Here is a 20722-nt window from a genome sequence, read left to right on the forward strand (position 1 = left end):
AAACATTGGCAACATAATTCCAGGGCTAGTAAAAGTGGTTACCTGTGGGTGGAGGGAGAAAGGAATAGATGGATAGAAGTGAGAATTCTCTGAATATACCTTGTTAAACTATAGGTTTGAGCTTGTATTCATGGAAATGCATTATATATTTTGAAAATAAAAATCAGATTAAAAATTACCTATACCTAGAGATGTCAAGTGAAAGAGGAGAGTGAAAAAGTTGGCTTAAAATTCAACATTCAGAAAACTAAGATCATGGCATCTGGTCCCATCAGTTCATGTGAAATGGATGGGAAAACAGTGGAAACAGTGGCAGACTATTTTTGGGGGCTCCAAAATCACTGCAGATAGTGATTGCAGCCATGAAATTAAAAGACACTTACTCCTTGGAAGGAAAGTTATGACCAACTTGGACAGCATATTAAAAAGCACGAGACATTACTTTGCCAACAAAGGTCCATCTAGTCAAGGCTATGGTTTTTCCAGTGGTCACGTATGGATGTGAGAGTTGGACTGTGAAGAAAGCTGAGCACCGAAGAATTGATGCTTTTGAACTGTGATGCTGGAGAAAACTCTTGAGAGTCCCTTGGACTGCAAGGAGATCCAACCAGTCCATCCTAAAGGAGACCAGTCCTGGGTGTTCATTGAAAGGACTGATGGATGCTGAGGCTGAAACTCCAGTACTTTGGCCACCTCATGCGAAGAGTTGACTCATTGGAAAAGACCCTGATACTGGGAGGGATTGGGGGCAGGAGGAGAAGGGGACGACAGAGGATGAGATGGCTGTATGGCATCACCGACTCGATGCACATGAATTTGGGTAGACTCCGGGAGTTGGTGATGGACAGGGAGGCCTGGTGTGCTGCAATTCATGGGGTCACAAAGAGTCGGACACGACTGAGCGACTGAATTGAACTGAACTGAGAGATGTCAAATAGTCTGCTGAATAAATTCCAAATTTAGAGGTGAAGTTTGGCTGGAGATGTACATTTGGAAGACTATGTTTTAAGCAGTGAGGTCAATGAGATCCCAGTGAGAGTGAGTGTAGATGCAGAAGAGGTCTGGGCTTGGTACCTGGACTGCGACCAGGGTGGTATAACTTCAAGGTATTTTGTACCCAGACTGATGCCTGTTTTATCACAAAGACATCAGAAGATAGGGATCCAGCAAAAGAGACTGAAGGGTACCTAGTGAGTGAGAAGGGAAAGCAGATGAATGTGGCATCAGGAAGCCACATGAGAAAGTGACTCAAGAAGCAGGAAGTGACCAACCACCTGCTCTTTCAGTCACTTTTTTTTTTTTTTAATTTACTTTTTGGCTGTGGGCATATAGTTCCCAACCAGGGATGGAACCCACATTCCCTGCTTTGGGAGTGTGGATTCTTTTTATTTTTTTGGCATGTGGAATCTTAGCTCCCTGACCAGGGATTGAACCCATGACTCCTGCAGTGAAAGCATGGAGTCTTAACCACTGGACCATCAGAAAAATCCCTGGAAGTGTGGATTCTTTTTTTTTTTTTTAACTTTACATAATTGTATTAGTTTTGCCAAATATCAAAATGAATCCATCACAGGTATACATGTGCTCCCCATCCTGAACCCTCCTCCCTCCTCCCTCCCCATACCATCCCTCTGGGTCGTCCCAGTGCACTAGCCCCAAGCATCCAGTATCGTGCATCGAACCTGGACTGGCATCTCGTTTCATACATGATATTTTACATGTTTCAATGCCATTCTCCCAAATCTTCCCACCCTCTCCCTCTCCCACAGAGTCCATAAGACTGTTCCATACATCAGCGTCACTTTTGCTGTCTCGTACACAGGGTTATTGTTATCATCTTTCTAAATTCCATATATATGCGTTAGTATACTGTATTGGTGTTTTTCCTTCTGGATTACTTAACCACTGGACCAGGAAAGCCCCTCAGTCACATTTTGTATTATGATTTTTCCAGCACATCCTAAACCACAAGAGCATATTTAAAAGCGTTATAGGAGGTGGCTGAACTTAGAGAAATGGGAGATATTTAGAGTGGGAAAGATGTGGTCTGATAATGGGAAAGTTAAGTCCAAGCTACAAGACAAATTCAGGTAAGTCACTTCTTGTGAAACTTTCACTTCTAAGTCTACATTCGCAGAGCCTCAACTCTCACATTTGATTTTGTAAGTTTAAATGAAACTCTGGATTCAAAATAGGGTGAAATTAAAATTTAATGTTGAAAGAAGTAACAAAAAGTATTGTCTTTCATGAATTGTGAAAAAAATACAGATAGAAAAATGATACATCTTTTTTTAAAAGCCAGTTAAACTTTATGATTGAAAGAAGGGACAATTACCATGCTAGAAGGTGAGGGCAGAGTGGGTGGCATAACTTCAAGATAATTTGTACCCTGGACACATTGATCAAAGGCAAAATAAAAAAGGAGCAACAGTCTGAGGGAGTCATTGCATTATCAGAAGAAGATTCCTTGTATTTCAATTCACGATATCAGGTCTCCTATGGCCAAGTCAAGAGATGAAATATAGTGTAGTTGATACACACAATGAATTCTATTAAAGTCTTTTTCACTGGTGAATATTCTTGTAAGGTAAGTTTTGCGTAGAAAGGATTTCATAGAAGCATGTGAAATAGACCTGTGTAGGGGGAACTGTATTCTTTTCTGAAGTTGTATATTACAGCTGAAAGAAGAAAATGGAGAATGGAGGATAAGGAAGAAAATAGGAAAGGTACAAAAAGATGATGAGAGATTTGTCTACATTCTTATTTTGATTGATATTTCTGCCTTTTTTGTTTTAGAAAAACACTTGGGCACTAAACATATCTAGAAGTTACCTATTTTATAATGTGTTGATAACACATTCATATAATTCTAAAGTTGTAGTTCTTGGATTACATTAAGCCCTAGAAATTTACAGCCACAATTCAAGTGTTAGGATGGCGATGTTAAATGATCTTTAGATTTAGATCTCATTTAGAAAATGATCTTCAGTTTCAGAGTTCTATATTTTGGTATTTTGCTTTTCAAAATAGGATTAGAAATGACCAAAGTAGAACATTTTCAAGTGCAGTAACTATGAAAAAAATAGAAAAACACAAAGAAACAGCAAAATCACTTCAAATTTCTTTTGCCTAAAGTTGACCATGGTTTTTTCAGTACTTTTCCAGGTGGATATTCACTTGTATATATAAACATGTATGTATATTTAGTATTTATATTTTATGTAAAATATTTTATTTTAAATTAACATACTGCATCATAAAATTCATTTAAGATAGACTATAATATTTTATAATATATTCTTCATTCTTTGAAATAATTATGTAATAAGATTGGATATGCATGCTCAGTCATGTCTGACTGTTTGTGACCCCGTGGACTGTAGCCCACCAGGCTCCTTTGTCCATGGAATTCTCCGGGTGAGAATACTGGAATGGGTTGCCATGCCCTCCTCCAGGGGATCTTATCGACCCAGGAATCAAACTCACATCTCTTACGTCTCCTGCATTAGCAGATTTTTCCAGCAATCATGTGCAAGTCATGTACTGATGTGAGAGTTGGACCAGAAAGAAGAATGAGCACTGAAGAATTGATGCTTTCACACTGTGGTGTTGGAGAAGACACCCTTGGACTGCAAGGGGATCAAATCAGTCAATCCTAAAAGAAATCAACCCTGAATATTCATTGGAAGGACTGATGCTGAAGCTGAAGCTCCCATACTTTGACTCTCTGATGTAAAGAGCCGACTCGTTGGAAATGACCCTGATGCTAGGAAAGATTAAGGGTAGGAGGAGAAGGGTGTGGCAGAAGATGAGATGGTTAGATAGCATCATCAACTCAATGGACATGAGTTTGAGCAAACTCCGGGAGATAGTGGACAGGAAAGTCTGGAGAGCTTCAGTCCATGGGTTCACAAAAAGTCAGACAGGACTGAGCAACTGAACAGGATCTTTTCTGTTCCACATTACTGTACAGTATCCATTTTCATCACCCATCACAACTTGTTTTTAAAAATGGAACATTTTTTTACATAGAGAAATGGATGTGGAAATACAGTCAAGATTCTTTTTGCTTAACTTATGTGGAAATCAAACATCAAAGCAATAAACATAACCAAGCTGGTGCAAGTGATTTCCAATGCTTGATTTAGGTATTTTGAGCATATTGGGCTATCTCCTGCATGGTATAATGCTGACCGTTTTCCATTAATGTCTCAATTTGATCACTGTCAACTTCAACTGGTCTGCCAGACCATGGAGCACCATCCAGAGAAATCTGCAACACAAAACTTTACAAACCACTTTTGACATGTTCCATCAGTCACGGCGTTGCCAACTACCTAGACAGTTCCATCTAGCTATTCTTAGCACATTGCCTAACCTAGAGTAACTGCTCAATAATTGTGCATTATTGTTATTAATTTACCCAATTAATACTGACAAAATGAAAGCAAAGAGGAACTAGAGTCTCTTGATAAGGGTGAAAGAGGAGAGTGAAAAAGCGAGCTTAAAACTCAGCATTCACAAAACTAAGATCGTGACATCTGTTGCCATCACTTCATGGCAAATAGAAAAAGTGGAAACAGTGACAGATTTTATTTTCTTGGGCTCCAAAATCACTGTGGATGGGGACTGCAGCCATGAAATTAAAAGACACTTGCTCCTTGGAAGAAAGCTATGACAAACCTAAACAGTATATTAAAAAGCAGAGATAACCACTTTGCCAACAAAGATCCATATAGTCAAAGCTATGGTTTTCCCATAGTCATGAATGGATGTGAGAGTTGGACTATAAAGAAAGCTAAACACCGAAGAATTGATGCTTTTGAACTGTGGTGTTGGAGAAGACTCTTGAGAGTCCCTTGGACTGCAAGGAGATCCAACCAATCCATCCTAAAGGAAATCGGTCCTGAGTGTTCATTGGAAGGATTGATGCTGAAGCTGAAACTCCAATACTTTGGCCATCTGATGCGAACAACTGACTCACTGGAAAAGACCCTGATGCTTGCTTCCCGTGTCCCTAACAAGGTGTGGAATTAGTTAATACTCTGGTTCAAGTTTTGCAGGTCATCCAGGAATATCAGGAATCCCACGGTTTTGTTCTTCGAACACAACGTTGCCGTTCATTCCCCTTCTGATCCTGAAGTCAGTGCCCACGATGGGTTTTCGTTGTGCTTTTCCAACTTTGCTAAATTCTCAATGCTTCCATCTACTGCAGACAGCCTCCTTTTATTCTGATGTTGCTGCTTTACGGGTGGGTGGATGAGAGGATGGTCTGTACACAAGGCAGTCTAGACTGCTGGATCCGTTTCTCTTGACAGCGTGGACATGGAAGGCCTAGAGCCTGGAATCTGGCCCTTGTGGCAGATGAGGGTGAGACTACCCTGATGCTGCAGCTGTTCTTTTTTCCTTCCTTTAACGCTTGAGGGAACTTGAGTCCCAGAGAAGTGAATTGGTTTGTTCAAAGTCACACAGGTGGGAAGATGGTTGAGACTAGCGTGGAGCCCATGTCTGACTCCAGCTCTAGTATTTACCTCCTGCTTGACCCCCAGACGTCCTGGCAGCATCCCGCTAGAGGCTTCATAGCACCTATCACAGAATCTTCACATGCCAGGAATGCCTCCCAGTGTCTTATAAAATCAAATGCCTGCAACTCTGCAGGGAGGCAGTCTGCAAGATGTGTAATGAGTGAATGTGTGTGTGTGCATCTATGCAGATGCACATTTGTGCCTCTTTTTCCCTCTTTGAATGGCATAAATATATGAAATATTTTACTTTCCTGTTTTACCCAAGACTGAGGAAACATGGGCAGGTTTCTGGAGAGCAAATTCTCTGTCCAAATAACAGCTGCCACTCAGATCCAGCCAATCAGGATTGTGTAAAAATGTGGACTCAGATTTACCAATTCTGTGATTTTTCAAAATAGTCCAGAAATCCACTTTTTAAAAATGCAGTATCTTCACATATGATCTTGGCACACATTCTCGTGTTATTTTGTAAATACAGTTTAGACTAAAAAACACATCTCTCTGGATTGAAACCTCTGAGTTTGTTTATGAAGCTCTCTCCCTTACCTTCCATGAGGGCAAATAATTCATTTAGAAAATACAAGCACCTAGATACTTAGTAAAAACAGATGATATTCCCTAAGTAGGTACAAAATATAAAGAAATCACACAAAGTACCTCTCCCCACCTTTTTTTTAGGTTAATACTGAATCTCAGTGGAAAGACTAGAACTAATTAGAGCTGTTTCAGTGAGACTTTAATTTCAAGAAGATTATTTTTGACTTTTGCCTTTGAGTTCTATGAAGAATTAAAAATTGTACAATGTTATGGGTGGCAAAAATTCTTACAACCTTTTTTCATAATTTGAGAAATTGTTATTGATTATTTTGGAAGATGGAGGGGTGCCATCTAATGGTGGTTCAAGAAACCTTTAGATACAGGAGCCTTGTATTTCAAAGGAGCGAAAAGACAAATGTGTCTTATCTCTTGACAGAAGACCTTTCAGATTTGGTGGCTGCAGGAACATACCTTGACTTAATTCACTGCTTTTGAATTTGCCTCAGAGGCTTTAGTGTAGTGAGTCTTTCCTTTTGTGTTTTGCCAAAGTGGAGTTGAAAGAGCACAGATGAAATCCATATTCTTGTAGCACTTCACATAGCTCTATATACTGTTCATCCTTTTTCCTCGGTGGGCATTTGTAAGCCAGATATGAGCAGCTTGACCAGTTTTTACGATACCCTTATTTGGTGACTTACAAAAATGAGAGTACATGAGCTCATGGAAAATGAAGAAACATTACATAGAAGATGGATTCCAGAATAAATAACAAAGCAACTTGGAGGTAACAAAGGCTATAAAGAGAATATTGTTGTTGTTGGTATTTAGACAATCATGTCCAACTCTTCTGTGACTTCATGGACTGTAGCCTGCCAGGCTCCTCTCACCATGAAATTCTCCAGGCAAGAACACTGGAGTAGGTTGTCATTTCCTCTTCCAGGGGATCTTCCTGACACAGGATCGAACTCATGTCTCCTGCATTGCCGGCGGATTCTTTTACTGCTGAGCCACTGGGGAAGTCCCCATAAAGAGAACAGAAAATTTAAAAAATAAGTATTTTCTGAGAAGTAAAAGATGGTTTAATGGATTAAGGGAAAAAGAACAGGCTACAACTATTTCCTAGAAATTGAAAACACAATGGGATAAACAAAAAAAATTAGAAGAACTGAAATTTTATTTTGAATTAAATTCTCTGAAATAGGGGAAAAATCAAAGGTTAGAAATTAGAGATGAAAATTAGAAAATTAGAGGGCTAGTCTGAGAAAACCAGTGTTAAAGAGTTTCAGGATGCAAGAACAGTGAAAATGGAAGGTGAAGAAATCATTGTGAAATAATATAAGAAAAATTTCTGATACCTTAAAGATGAATATATGAGTGAAAAGGACTGACTGAGTGTTTAGCCAAATAGACAAAAATAATCATGTTCCAAGAAAAATCTTGTGCAATTTTATGCTTTGGACAGAGAGAACATTCTGGGGCGTCAAGGGAGTGGGGTGTGGGGTTAACACAAATAAGCAAACACATATAATACTTTGGAATCAAAATGATTTTGAATTTCTTAACAGCAACATTGGAAGTCTGAAAACAGTGGAAACAAAGCTTTCAAAATAATGAAAGAAAACTATTTTTACCAAAAATTCTATACCCAATGAAAATATTAGTTAAATGGAAAATTAATATTAGAGTAATTTCTGATATGCAAGACCTAAAACATTTATATTCACATACACTTTTTTTGGGAAGTTACTGGAGGATGTTCTCCATCAAAAAAAGGGATAAACCAAGTAAACCATAAAAGGAAAATGTGGGAATCAGTAAACAGGAGATCAAATGGGGAACAATCAAAAACAATCCCAGGATGAAGTAAAAGGGGATCTCACGATGACTCTTGTGTTCCAGGTATAGAGGTCATGCTTAATGTAGATCTTCAGGAATGTAGGTTTGATAATGTGAGATCTAGTAAATTTCAAGTTTCCATAGTTGTGTCTACCCTTCCCTAGAGGCTGAATTGGTAGATACGGTAAAAGGCAGTGGGAACCATCATTTTACAGATGAGATCTATAAAGCTGACAGTGTGTTGTTGAGACAGTAAATATTTTCCCACGATGGATGTCTACCTCAAAGCCTAGTATTTACCTATTTATGTCTTGAAAAAATGTGTTGATTCCTGTAGTCTCTATGTAGAAGAAAACAGAATTTGTTGCATGAATTTTCTCCTGTAGACATACATATTAATATATGTACAGATTCTCTCATGAGAGACAGATAAGGTCGATAACCATAATGGACTATGTGTAGAAGAAGCATATGGCTGGTGGGGGTTGGTGTGAGGTAAACGTTTTATTGTTTACTTTTTTGTTCCTTTTTAATATGGTATCACATATATGTCATTTATAGGTGAATAAAATTATTTTCCTTAAAGTTATAAGTTATATATATATATATATATATATATATATATATAAAGGTAAGAAACATTTATAGTCTGAAAAACTATGAGACTATTCCTTTTATCATTTAAAAGTATTTAGCATTTCCTCAATTTATAACATTAGATTGTTTGATTTTGAACGATGCACATTTAAATTCTATTTTAGTATGGAAGAAGGAAACAGCCAATTTTTTGTAGTAGTTGCCAAATACCAATAACACAGATTAAGAATTCTTAGAGGCTGAATAATTGATGATGTGAATGATGAAACCTCTGTTGTTCCACAGGAGTAATTCTATAGTTTGAGAATGCCCTTTAGTAAATGTAATAGAATTCAAGTAATTCTAAACTTGAAAACCTTGCTCCATTAGGATCATATTTTCAGTATGAATTACCTGGGGGTCCCACTGTGGGAAGGATGCTTGCTATGGCGTGGAAAAGACAACAGCTGAAGCTGAAAAATCAATGTAACCCTTCAGTTCTGCACTAGTAATCTTTTTCCCTCATCCTGTCACTCACAGAGATTGTCCAGTTTTTATTGTGAAACTTAAAGAGACCAAGTTAACATTCAGATTGATGAAAGGTTATGTATGAGAGTTGATTGCTTCAAAATCGGCAAATCAGTTGCATTCTCCTGTTTTTCTTTACACTGTTATCTGTTGGGTCCTGATTTTTGTTTATGTATTTTTTTTCTGATTTGTTTCCACAGACTTATTGAAACTTAAAGTAGACCATTCCCTTTTATTTAGAATATAGTATACTTGGTACCTTTTCTATGGTACCCATTAATAAGAGGCAAGATGAGAGGAAGGTAATATCCTAGATAACAGAATTCAGAATTCCATGATTACTAGAGCGTATCGTGTTGGCAGGTATTGTTTTATAAATGAAACTTAGTTTGTTTATGTGCTAAGTAATGTGAGTGAAAAGGCTTCCCGGACAGCTCAGTGATAAAGAATCTGCCTGCCAGTGCAGGAAAAGCAGAGAGTGCCGGTTCAATCCCAGGTTCAGGAGGATCCCCTGGAGGAGGAAATGGCAACCTACTTGGTAATCTTGCCTGGAATACCCTGTAGACAGAGGATCCTCATGGGCTACAGTCCATGGGGTTGCAGAGAGTCGAGCATAACTTAAGTGACTGAGCACAGCACAATGCAAATGAAGAATGAAATTAGCAAATACCAGATTTTCAGAAGGGAAGAAAGAGCTAGACATCCAGGATAAAAGGAAGAGAAAGGAATTAATGCCTGACTAATGAAGGAAAGTTATGACCAACCTAGACAGCATATTAAAAAGCAGAGAGATTACTTTGTCAACAAAGGTCCGTCTAGTAGTCATGTATGGATGGGAGAGTTGGACTATAAAGAAAGCTGAGCACCAAAGACTTGATGCTTTTGAACTGTGGTGTTGGAGAAGACTCTTGAAAGTTCCTTGGACTGCAAGGAGATCCAAACAGTCCATCCTAAAGGAGACCAGTCCTGGGTGTTCATTGGAAGGACTGATGTTGAAGCTGAAAATCCAATACTTTGGCCACCTGATGTGAAGAGCTGACTCATTTGAAAAGACCCTGATGCTGGGAAAGATTGAGGGCAGGAGGAGAAGGGGACAACAGAGGATGAGATGGTTGGATGGCATCACTGACTTGATGGACATGGGTTTGGGTGGACTCCAGGAGTTGGTAATGGACAGGGAGGCCTGGCATACTGTGTGTGGTTCATGGGGTCGCAAATAGTCCGACATGACTGAGTGACTGAACTGAATTTGAGGAATCATGGTCTTGGGATTCCTTAGGACAGTTAGAAGTGCATTATCTTTTTCAGTACATTGAATCAGTTTGGGGTATGCCTATCTTGCTTTGTTCTATTGTGAAGACATTTTTCGTTTGTCTGTTGTAAATTTCCTCACTCGTAATTGTCCATTTCAGAGTGGAGGGGGAAATATTATAGATGGTGGTAATAATTGCATGGGGGCCTGCCTGATGGTTCAGCCTGGGAGAATTTGCCTGCCAGTACAGAAGACACGAGTTCAATCCCTGGGTCAGGAAAATCCCCTGGAGAAGGAAATGGAAACCCACTCCAGTATTCTTGCTTAGGGAATCCCCTGGACAGAGGAGCCTGGTGGGCTTCCGTCCATGGGGTCACCAAGACTTGGACACGACTTACCAACTAAACAACAGCAACAATTACATGAAAACAGGAAAGACCGCTGGTGTGGTGTCCTTTCACAGATGTTTATGAATTCTATGGCTGTTGAGTATGAGAGTGGACGAGGAGGGATCTTCCACTTGGTATATCCAAACATGAGTTTATGGTGTCTTAGGTTTGAATTTAATGGATGAATGTTTATGCTGAAAGTGACTGAGTATCTAAACCAAACTGGCTGTAGTAGAAAATGTATTTTATTGCCTTAGCCACTGAAACGGAGAAGGCAATGGCACCCCACTCCAGCACTCTTGCCTGGAAAATCCCATGGATGGAGGAGCCTGGTAGGCTGCAGTCCATGGGGTCGCTAAGAGTTGGACATGACTGAGCAGCTTCACTTTCACTTTTCACTTTCATGCATTGGAGGAGGAAATGGCAACCCACTCCAGTGTTCTTGCCTGGAGAATCCCAGGGACGGAGGAGCCTGACGGGCTGCCGTCTATGGGGTCCCATAGAGTCGGACACGACTGAAACGACTTAGCAGCAGTAGCACCCACTGAAAATGCAAGGGTAAAACTGGCTTCAGGAACTTGAACTTGAGTATCAAGACTTGGCACTTCTCCACCTCTTAGATCTGTGTTTGGCTGTGTTGCTTTACTTTCAGACTTCAGAGAAAGGTGGTCCCAATCAACATGATCCTGAATCCAACAGTAGAGGGAATCTGCATCTTTACGCTTAAGCAAAAGTCTCAGAATTGTGTCTTAAAAAATTGTTTTTTTAAATTTTATATTGGAACTATAGTTGATTTACAATGCTGTGTTTGTTTCAGAAATACAGCATAGTGATTCAGTTATACATGTATCTATTGTTTTTCAAGTTCTTTTCTCATTTAAGTTATTACAGAATATAAAGCAGAGTTCACTATGCTATGAAATAGGTCCATATTGGTTATCTATTGTATATGTAGTAGTGTGTATATGTTAATCCCCCATCTTTTCTCTTGGATAATCGTAAGGTTGTTTTCTAAGTCTGTGAGTCTGTTTCTGATTTGTTACTAAGTGCATTGTATCATTGTTTAAAACTTCCACATATAAGCGATATCATATTTGTCTTTGTCTGACTTACTCCATGTAGTGTGATAATCTCCAGGTCCGTCCATGTTGCTGCAAATGGCATTATTTCATCAGAATTGTCTTGTTGACTTTCACTGGCCTGGTCTAAGTCTGTGGCCACCCCTGTGAGTAGAATCAGGAGCAGGGCCCCTCTCTTCAGCGTCTTTGTGTCCTCAGTGATTAGCACAGGTGTTACACAACGCATAGTAGGTGCTCAGTGTGCAGGTGTTAGGTGCAACTGTAACCTGTTCTTCTGAAAGCAACCAGTTTGCATTGTTAGAGCCGTTCTAATATATTCCTGATTTTAATTTTGAAGGATTTTTGGTAGAATTAGGTGACTTGTTGGATAGGCTGAATGAAAAGTGAAAATCGCTCAGTCATGTCTGACTCTTTGCAACCTCATGGACTATACAGTCCAGGGAATTCTCCAGGCCAGAATACTGGCGTGGGTAGCCTTTCCCTTCACCAGGGGATCTTCCCAACCCAGGGATCGAACCCAGGTCTCCCGAATTGCAGGTGGACTCTTTACCAACTGAGCTATCAGGGAAGCCACATGGATAAGCTGAATATAATTACTAAAATCCAAGAACATGAGATTTTATATCTGCATATTATCTGGACTCTGTCCAAACTTCATAGTATAATTTGGGATAGACATAAAAAAGTAACCTAAATATGAGTATTGTTTAAACACAATAAGAGATTAAGAGATAAGAGATCCCCTACTGACAGGAAAAAAAAATTTTTTTTTTGAATCATGCTACCGAGGAGTGGGAGTCATGAGGGTAATGTAGATGATAGTTGGAAATGAGAGGATTTGAATTTTGGAATATCATGATATTACAATTTAGAGGAATGAGTCAGTAAAACTAAAATTACTCTTTGATGATTGTGACAGAATATGAAATAAGCACATAGTGATCTTTAAATGTATGTTTGAAATTCATTTTATAGAGACGTTTAAAATAGGTGGTCTGGTGGGTTGTGTAAAATATTCTTTAAATCTAATAAGAGAAAAAGTGACCTGAAATAGATGTAAGACTTTTGTGTTGTGTCAGTTGCTAACGCCTAATCTTCTGAGTTTAATAAAGGGAATTCCAAAGACAGGACTTTTAGTATGATAGAGGAAAATGTACCTAGTTACCCTAAAAAGAAGCTATTCAGCACTTGTGTAATTATGCCTGTCTTCTGATGGGAACTTCACTTTCAAAGCTTTTTCTGCATCATCTTAACTTCCATTGAATGCCAGCTTTGCTTCAAAAACTTTTCTTACAAGTTGAAAAGATGAAAGCAGAAGCGATTCAGTTATCAGTGATGTCACAGAATTTGAGGCATTTCCAATCATGCTTTGTTTGTTCATTTTGCATAATCTCAAAACTCACTGATGTGCGCCAATCCAAAATGAATTTAGTGACTTAACCACAGCATCTAATTGCGTGGGAGATTGAAAGAATGCATCATTTGAGCTCACTGGCCCTGGCATTAAAAGATGTTGTTAAATATTTCAAATAGTCAAGAGAATCATAGTTTCAGTTAAACAAATGTACTGTTTATCAGAATAATAAGGTGCAAACTTTTAGGAGACTCATACAGTTTTATGAAAATCAGTCCTGAATATTCATTGGAAGGACTGATGCTGAAGCTGAAGCTCCAATATTTTGGCCACCTGATTCGAAGAGCCGACTCATCAGAAAAGACCCTGATGCTGGGGAAGATTGAAGGCAGGAGGAGAAGGGGATGACAGAGGATGAGATGGTTGGATGGCATCACCGACTCGATGGACATGAGTTTGGGCAAACTCCGGGAGTTGGTGATGGACAGGGAAGCCTGGCGTGCTACAGTCCATGGGGTTGCAGTTGGACATGACTGAGTGACTGAATTGAACTGATGGTGGTTTTGGTTATTGTGTGTAAGTTTAAAATAGTAGCATGCTTGGAAATGTGTAGCATAAATGACCTCCATATTATTGAAGACAGAGATGTGTGGTTTGTAGGAATGACAGGTAGTAGACAGTCTCATGTGGTTATGGGTAGGGGGTCTGGAGGTGAACTGGGTTCAAATCTTGCCAGCCACTTACTTAGCCAAGGGATACTGCGTGTGTTAACTAATATCTGTGCCTTAGTTCCCTGAGCTATGAAATGGGGTTAATAATACTGACGCCTTCACAGAGATGTTGTAAAGATTTAAATGTGTTACTGTGTGTAAAGTACCTAGAACAACACTAAGCATTTGCTGTTGTGATTACTTTCTATAGGTCTTAAACTTTTTCTTCAGGATATATGGAATCTTACCACAGGCTTCCCTCATGGTCTAGTGGTTAAGACTTTGTCTTCCAGTGAAGGGAGTGCAGGTTCAATCCCTGGTTGTGGAACTCAGATCCCACGTGCCTCTCAGCCAAAAAAAAAAAAAAAAGCAAAGCATAAAACAGAAGTCATGTTGTAACAAATTCAATAAAGACTTTAAAAATGGTCCACATAAAAAAAATCTTAAAAACTCTGTTTAATAATGTTAAAAAAAATATGGAAAGTCTGCAGTAAGTTCAAGTGGATTGCATTGAAAAATTTAGTAATTAACTTAAAGCTACAAATGTGGTTTATTTTGTCTCCTCTAAGACACATCTCTCACACTTCCCAGGTAGGCATTGATTGTTGCGCGTGACAGATCACAAGTTATTCATCCTTTTTACGCTACGACTCAGTCTCACTCTTTCTCACTTAGAACTGCAGGTGTCGTCTTATTTCAGCTTAAGGTTCTGTCACATCTCAGGTTCAAGCAATTGCGTTTTCTTTCAAAATCAGAACAGACCAAAGTTGTCTTTTTCTTCCACATCCAGGGCCTGGGTTGCTACCTCCATACCCCCTTCACTCAGCATTCTCTTTCTTGTCCCTAGTTTCTTTCTTTCCCACTGTTTGTCATAGTGAGATGTAAAATTATTCTGGCTTTAGAATTCCACAAAAGATCTTCATTTGTCTCTGGTTTAGCCCAGCACGCCCAGTTTCCCGCCTCACCTAGGCTTTCCCAGTGCACACTCCTGGCTTAGAAGTCAGGGAAGAGATTGCAGTTGATGAGAAAGAACTATCTCCTATCTTATTTCTTCTCCCAAGTCCCTTAGCCCCATGGCAGGCTTTCTAAGAGAGAAGGCACAGGTGTTAAAAATGTCCAGAATATCTGTGCCCGTTGGTCTGTTGGAGGAAGGGGGATCCCTTCCAGGGCCCGAAACTGGGCTCTTGTCTAACACTTGGAAATTAATTGTCCGAGGAGACACATGTGCTGACAAAGCAAGAGATTTTATTGGGAAAGGGCACCCGGGTGGAGAGCAGCAGGGTAAGGGAACCCAGGAGAACTGCTCTGCCGTGTGGCTCGCAGTCTCGGGTTTTATGGTGATGGGATTGGTTTCCGGGTTGTCTTTGGCCCATCATTCTAATTCAGAGTCTTTCCTGGTGGCACACGCATCGCCCAGCCAAGATGGATGCTAGCAAGAGGGATTCTGGAAAGTGGATGGACACACGGTATCTCCTTTTGACCTTTCCCAAATTCTTCCGGTTGGTGGTAGCTTATTAGTTGTGTATTCCTTACCAGGATCTCTTGTCATAAAATAACTCACGCGAATGGTTATTAAAGGGCCTGGCCAGGGTGGGCGGTTTCAATCAGTGTGCTTCCCCTAAGGTCTATATCTCTTTCCTGGACTCTTATCTGAACTCTGCGTCCCTGTCTACAGATTTTGCAGCCTCACACATGTGAGACAATCCCAGACTGCCTTGTTTGCATATATTCCACTGAGTAGTTTGCCTTTTAACCCTAAAGTACATTAAGAACATGTGTATCTGGTGGTTCCTAAATATGAAGCCTTGTGTAGCCATGTGGCAAAGGCAGCTACATGAAAATTTTATTACTTCTTGACCAAGGTAAAGATTAATAGGAAGCATTTTGGTTCATAGAGTACGTAATGCAACTTTTTTAAAAGCCATGAACTTGTTATGTTCGGGTGGCTGCTCACATAATCCTTTGGAATCTTAATGATCCGTGAGATAAATTGCTTACATTTTTAGAGATACATCTACATCACAAAACATCAGCTCTTTCAAGAGGCCCCTGTGCTGTTGTGCTTTTGAAAACACTTGAATCACACAGAGCTGAAAGTAGGAACAATATTGGCGTCTCATAAACACACACATTGTACAAAGAAGAAAACAATAAAGGTTATGGGAAAGAAAGTAAATGCTTTGCCAAACTTGCTTAGTTTTAAAGAAGCATGGGCATTTTCTAAGAAGTGATACTAGTATTTTAGCTAGTACAATGGGAGAAATTTAAGTCCCATTAGAAACTTAGGTGTTCTTTCAAAGGATTAGCATTTCCTTGCAATAACTGAAAAATTTTAAAAAGCATTCTCAAGACAAAACTATGGGAAAAGTAGATATGACCAAGAAATAAACTTTGGCTCTCACTCACTGCCTTGTGTGACCGTTCCAAGAGTTTTGCTCATATTGATACTTGTATAATTGTCAAATAGAGAATGTCACATTATCAGTCCTTTTGATAATTTTAGTTTTTGCTTGTCTTTTACAGTTTGATTTGGGGGAAGATGGGCTTTAATTCAGTTCACATGTTGCTGCTTAGGTTTTTCTTAGAATAAATTGGAGGGACATTTAATAAACTAAATTTGATAAATAAGTGTAAGGCAAGTTATTACTATTATGTTAATATGCAAGTTAAAGGAAAAAAAAGTACTTATGAATAGTAGACAGTACCACAGAAGAGTATTGTCATTTTTGACTTATTTCTGTGGCCACACATTTGAATTGGATAGCTTAATATTTGATACATCTTTATGTCTTATTGCTTAGTAGCTCTTCACTCTGTGTTTATATCTGTAGACAATGTACCCTAATGAAAATATATTGGATATATTTTGTAAACAAAATCTTTTTCTTTTTTTTCTCTATAGGGATGCCCTCTGCATCTTTATTAGTAAATCTTCTTTCAGCTTTATTCATCCCTTTTGTGTTTGGAGAAACAGAAATCAGATTTGCCGGACAAACAGAATTTGTAGTTAATGAAACAAGTACAACAGTTATTCGTCTTGTTGTTGAAAGGATAGGAGACCCAGCAAATGTTACTGCGATTGTATCGGTAAGAGATGACAGTAGTTCTATTTTTACGGAAATAGGTAGGAAATGTCGTAGTGATCAGAATGTCTTTAACTGTTTGAGATTCTGAGTAGTTCCATTATAGTAAATAATTTGCAGATAAACTGTTCATTCTTTTTATATGTCTTGGAGGTTTATAGAGTGATCTAAGGTAGCATGTGTATTTGACAGTAATAGTATTTTAAAAATATAGACTGATTATTTTAAAATGTTAATATGCTTATTATATTTAATATATGCCAATATTAGCATATATCAATATATTTATATACTAATATATTTATTATTATAAATTAAATATATTAATTAAAATTAAATGTATTAATATATTTAATATATGCTAACATAATATGCTGATATATTTAAAACAAATATAAACCAAAAATATCAGTATTTCTAAATAAATTTTTTTTGGGATAACTTGGATTCTAGTTATTCTCTGCTTGGATTTATTGCTTAGAATCGGGTGACTTAGAGAAAAATATATGAAATTTTAAATGTAGAGGAATGGCAATTAAAAAAAACCTTTATGTTAGAGAGCTCCTCTTTTGGGAGAAATTAAGTACAGTAAGTAGCAGTGAGAAATAGAAATTTGATAGAATATTGCTCTATCTTGCACACACTTTAGTTAGTAGATGGGTTGTATGTACACGTATCTGCGTTTGTATTTAACCAGAAAATCATGTCATATGAACACTAAGGACATTGATATATTTGAGGCCCAAACTACTTGGAATTTTTTTTTTTTAAGTTTTTTTAAGCGATAGGTTAAATCGTCAAATTGGGAAACACTGTAAAAAGAGACAAGAAAAACTAAGAACCCCAGTGTTATAATTTTGTGCATTGCTTTTGGTTTTTAATTTATGACATGTTTGTATTTATTTGAATTTATTTTTAGTTTGATTATATATTTATATATTTTTAGTTTATTATATTTTATAGCCTTTTACATATAATTTTGATCATATCCTGATAACTTTTTCAGATCGCTCTGTCATATTCACAACTTTTCTTGATGATGGCATCATTTCCCAGTCATTTCTCAACAGTTTTTCATTGAGGTTGCTTCCAGTTTTTGCTGTTGTAAATATTGCTGTGATGAAACTGTACACATACATACCAATTTCTGCATATTTTGGATTGTTAAATGATTTGGGGGTTATAGGACCATGATTTTCTCTTTGTATCCATGTCTTTTGATATTTAACACTTTTGAAAGACTGCGCCAACTTTTTTATTAAGGTATGAATACAAGTTTTTTAACACCCTTAACAACTTACTTGGATTTCTCAAGTGTTTAAAACTAACTTTATTTTTGTAAAAGAGAACTAGACATTGACTATAATATCCCCATACATCCTTCATTTTTTATTTATATTCAATCATGATTTTTTTCTAGTAGCTAAGTTATTCATTTTTGTATTCTTTGGCAGAAAAACATCTCATTTGGATTTTCACAAGAAGTTGCTGCTTTATAATTTCATAATTATTGCTCCTTTGAGAATCTTAGCAATGCTGACATTACAGAATGAGGTATTAAAAAGTTCTGAGGAAAAGTTTATAATGACTAATAAATTTGGTGTACTGAAAATCGAGTCTTTATTGGTGCTGTGGGAGAATATAAATAAAGCTTCAAGTTGAAAGTTTTGGAAGGAGTAGTTTCATTAAACCCAATTTTTTTCCTGATGTATTTTTGCAGGCTACTTACACATCTTCTTTGGGAGAGTTTTAGCTACAGTTGATCTTCTTGTTAGGTTTGCTGTAATCCACATCAAATCAATCAAGAGTGGAGAAAAAAAAATTCACATCATTGTTTTCCTATGTGATTATTACTTTTCTATGAAATTATCCCTTTACCTTCAAGAGAATAAACAAATGTTTTTATGTAGAATCATTTCTTTTTATAATGCTTTTGAAAGGTGATTTTTATCAGTTGTTAGATATTTGTTTGGTTTTTGTACATCCTATTTATAAACTTCAGTGTCATTGGGTGGTTCATGTTTTTTTTTTTTTTTTTATTCTGTTGGTTGCTGTATTTAGCATCAATTCTGCTTGTCCTAACTCTATGTTATGTAAGAACTGTCTGTGTTTTGCGTTTGATAGCTGTATGGAGATGACACTGGGGACTTTTTTGACACATACGCTGCAACTTTTATACCCTTTGGAGAAACCAGTAGGACAGTGTACATAGCAGTGTGTGATGACGATTTTCCCGAGCCGGATGAAACTTTCATTTTTCACTTAACTTTACAGGTAAGTCCTTTTTTTCCCCCCTGTTAAAGCTTAAACTTATCAAAATCTTACAACGCTTAAGAATCAGTTTCTGTAGAGATAAGCCAATTTAAGTGCTTGGTGGTGGTTTTCATAGAAGCCAGAACTGACAGTCTCGTTGGCAATTCCATGGTCTGGTTATTCCTCAGACAATCTTGTGTAGAAGATTCTGCAGCTAGTTTTTGGATTAATGCAGCTTTATTTAGGAATTGCCGTGACAGATGCTCAGGGAAAGCTTGTCGTCCCTTTGGCCCGTTTCTCTTTGGTCCCTCCCCTGCTACCAGCCGCACAAAGAATGACCGTGACTTCTGAGCTCCAAGGAGAGGGCTACAAAAGCAGGCCTGGAAGTGGGGGGCCCTGTGCTTAGAAGAACTTTGGAGTGACCCTGGGAAAAACGCTTGACCAGCCTCAGGTTTAATCGTCGTTTATGACCTGATCTATTAGGTTGAGGCAATGATGGCTAACACTGCTCTAGTTAATTTTTCTCCAGTGGATTACAAGTTTTTTTTTTTTAGAAGAATTGTGTTGGTATGATTAAGATTTTTATGAAATTGGTACTGGAAGCAATCACGTTTTGCTTTTGTAAAAAACTTTTCTCATAATCCTTTATGGTGCTATTAAATATCAACAAAAATGTTGTAGCACACTCTTTACTTATTAGAAAAACTGTTGTACTGTTTTAACTTTATTTTGACTCTACAACTGATAGAAAAACTAATTCTTTAAGTTCTAGCACCTTCTATAGTATAAGAAAAGAGTCATGTTTGAACCCAATTTCATAGTCACTTAATTCTCTGTTATATTGTGTCACAGAAAAACCTGAAAGAACTTTTTGGCCAACTCAATATTAGTCATGAAATTTAAGTAATTAGAATATATTACTAGCCAGTAATGATTTAGAATTACAAAAATTTATATTTTAACAGTGATTAATGGTTTTAAAAACTCTTTTGAAGAGTTCTTTTTTGGGACTTCACCATGTTGACTTAGTTTGAATATATTATCTTAGTCACATACTTGTATTTTAATTCATTTTCTGAATGATTACTTAAAGACTGAAATGCTATTAAAATAATTGTTTTACTCTTGTTTAATGTGTTAATTTATTTTTTGGCTTTTGTTTTAGAAACCTTCAGCAAACGTGAAGCTTGGATGGCCCAGGACTGTTACTGTGACAATATTATCAAATGACAATGCATTTGGGATTATTTCCTTTAATATGGTATGGTTATAATTTGATTTATCTTGTGATTGCTGGATAATAGTTTATTAAATTTTTGGATAGCTTTTTATGTTACCTAGTATCATCCTGTGTAAACATCCTGTATGTGTACATAAGATTTGCTCAATTCATCCATATTCCACATTCTGTAGACTGTCCTTCTGTTTTATCTAAGATTACTTAGAAGTGAGGAGGCCTGTACAATCATGGTCATCTCTCGCCCTAATCTCTTTCTGCTGATCATTCCGCCTGCTTCATTTGTTCTCTAACTTGGATGTTGTCTCAGTTCAATCTGCTATAAAGAGTATTAGTACATAGACTGGGTGGTTTAATAACAAC

The 20722-nt window shown here is 37.6% G+C and overlaps 1 protein-coding gene across 1 annotated transcript in view; it reads left to right on the forward strand.

The window, feature by feature from the left end:
- Nucleotides 1-20722, forward strand: part of ADGRV1 (adhesion G protein-coupled receptor V1) — a 542954-nt gene that overhangs the window by 13288 nt on the left and 508944 nt on the right. The window contains exons 2-4 of the mRNA XM_061424381.1: nucleotides 16689-16873; nucleotides 18994-19143; nucleotides 20288-20383. Coding sequence (XP_061280365.1) covers nucleotides 16689-16873; nucleotides 18994-19143; nucleotides 20288-20383 — 431 coding nt within the window. The remainder of the gene's footprint in view (nucleotides 1-16688; nucleotides 16874-18993; nucleotides 19144-20287; nucleotides 20384-20722) is intronic.

Source organism: Bos javanicus, chromosome 7 (assembly GCF_032452875.1).
Source record: "Bos javanicus breed banteng chromosome 7, ARS-OSU_banteng_1.0, whole genome shotgun sequence".
Taxonomy (NCBI): domain Eukaryota; kingdom Metazoa; phylum Chordata; class Mammalia; order Artiodactyla; family Bovidae; genus Bos; species Bos javanicus.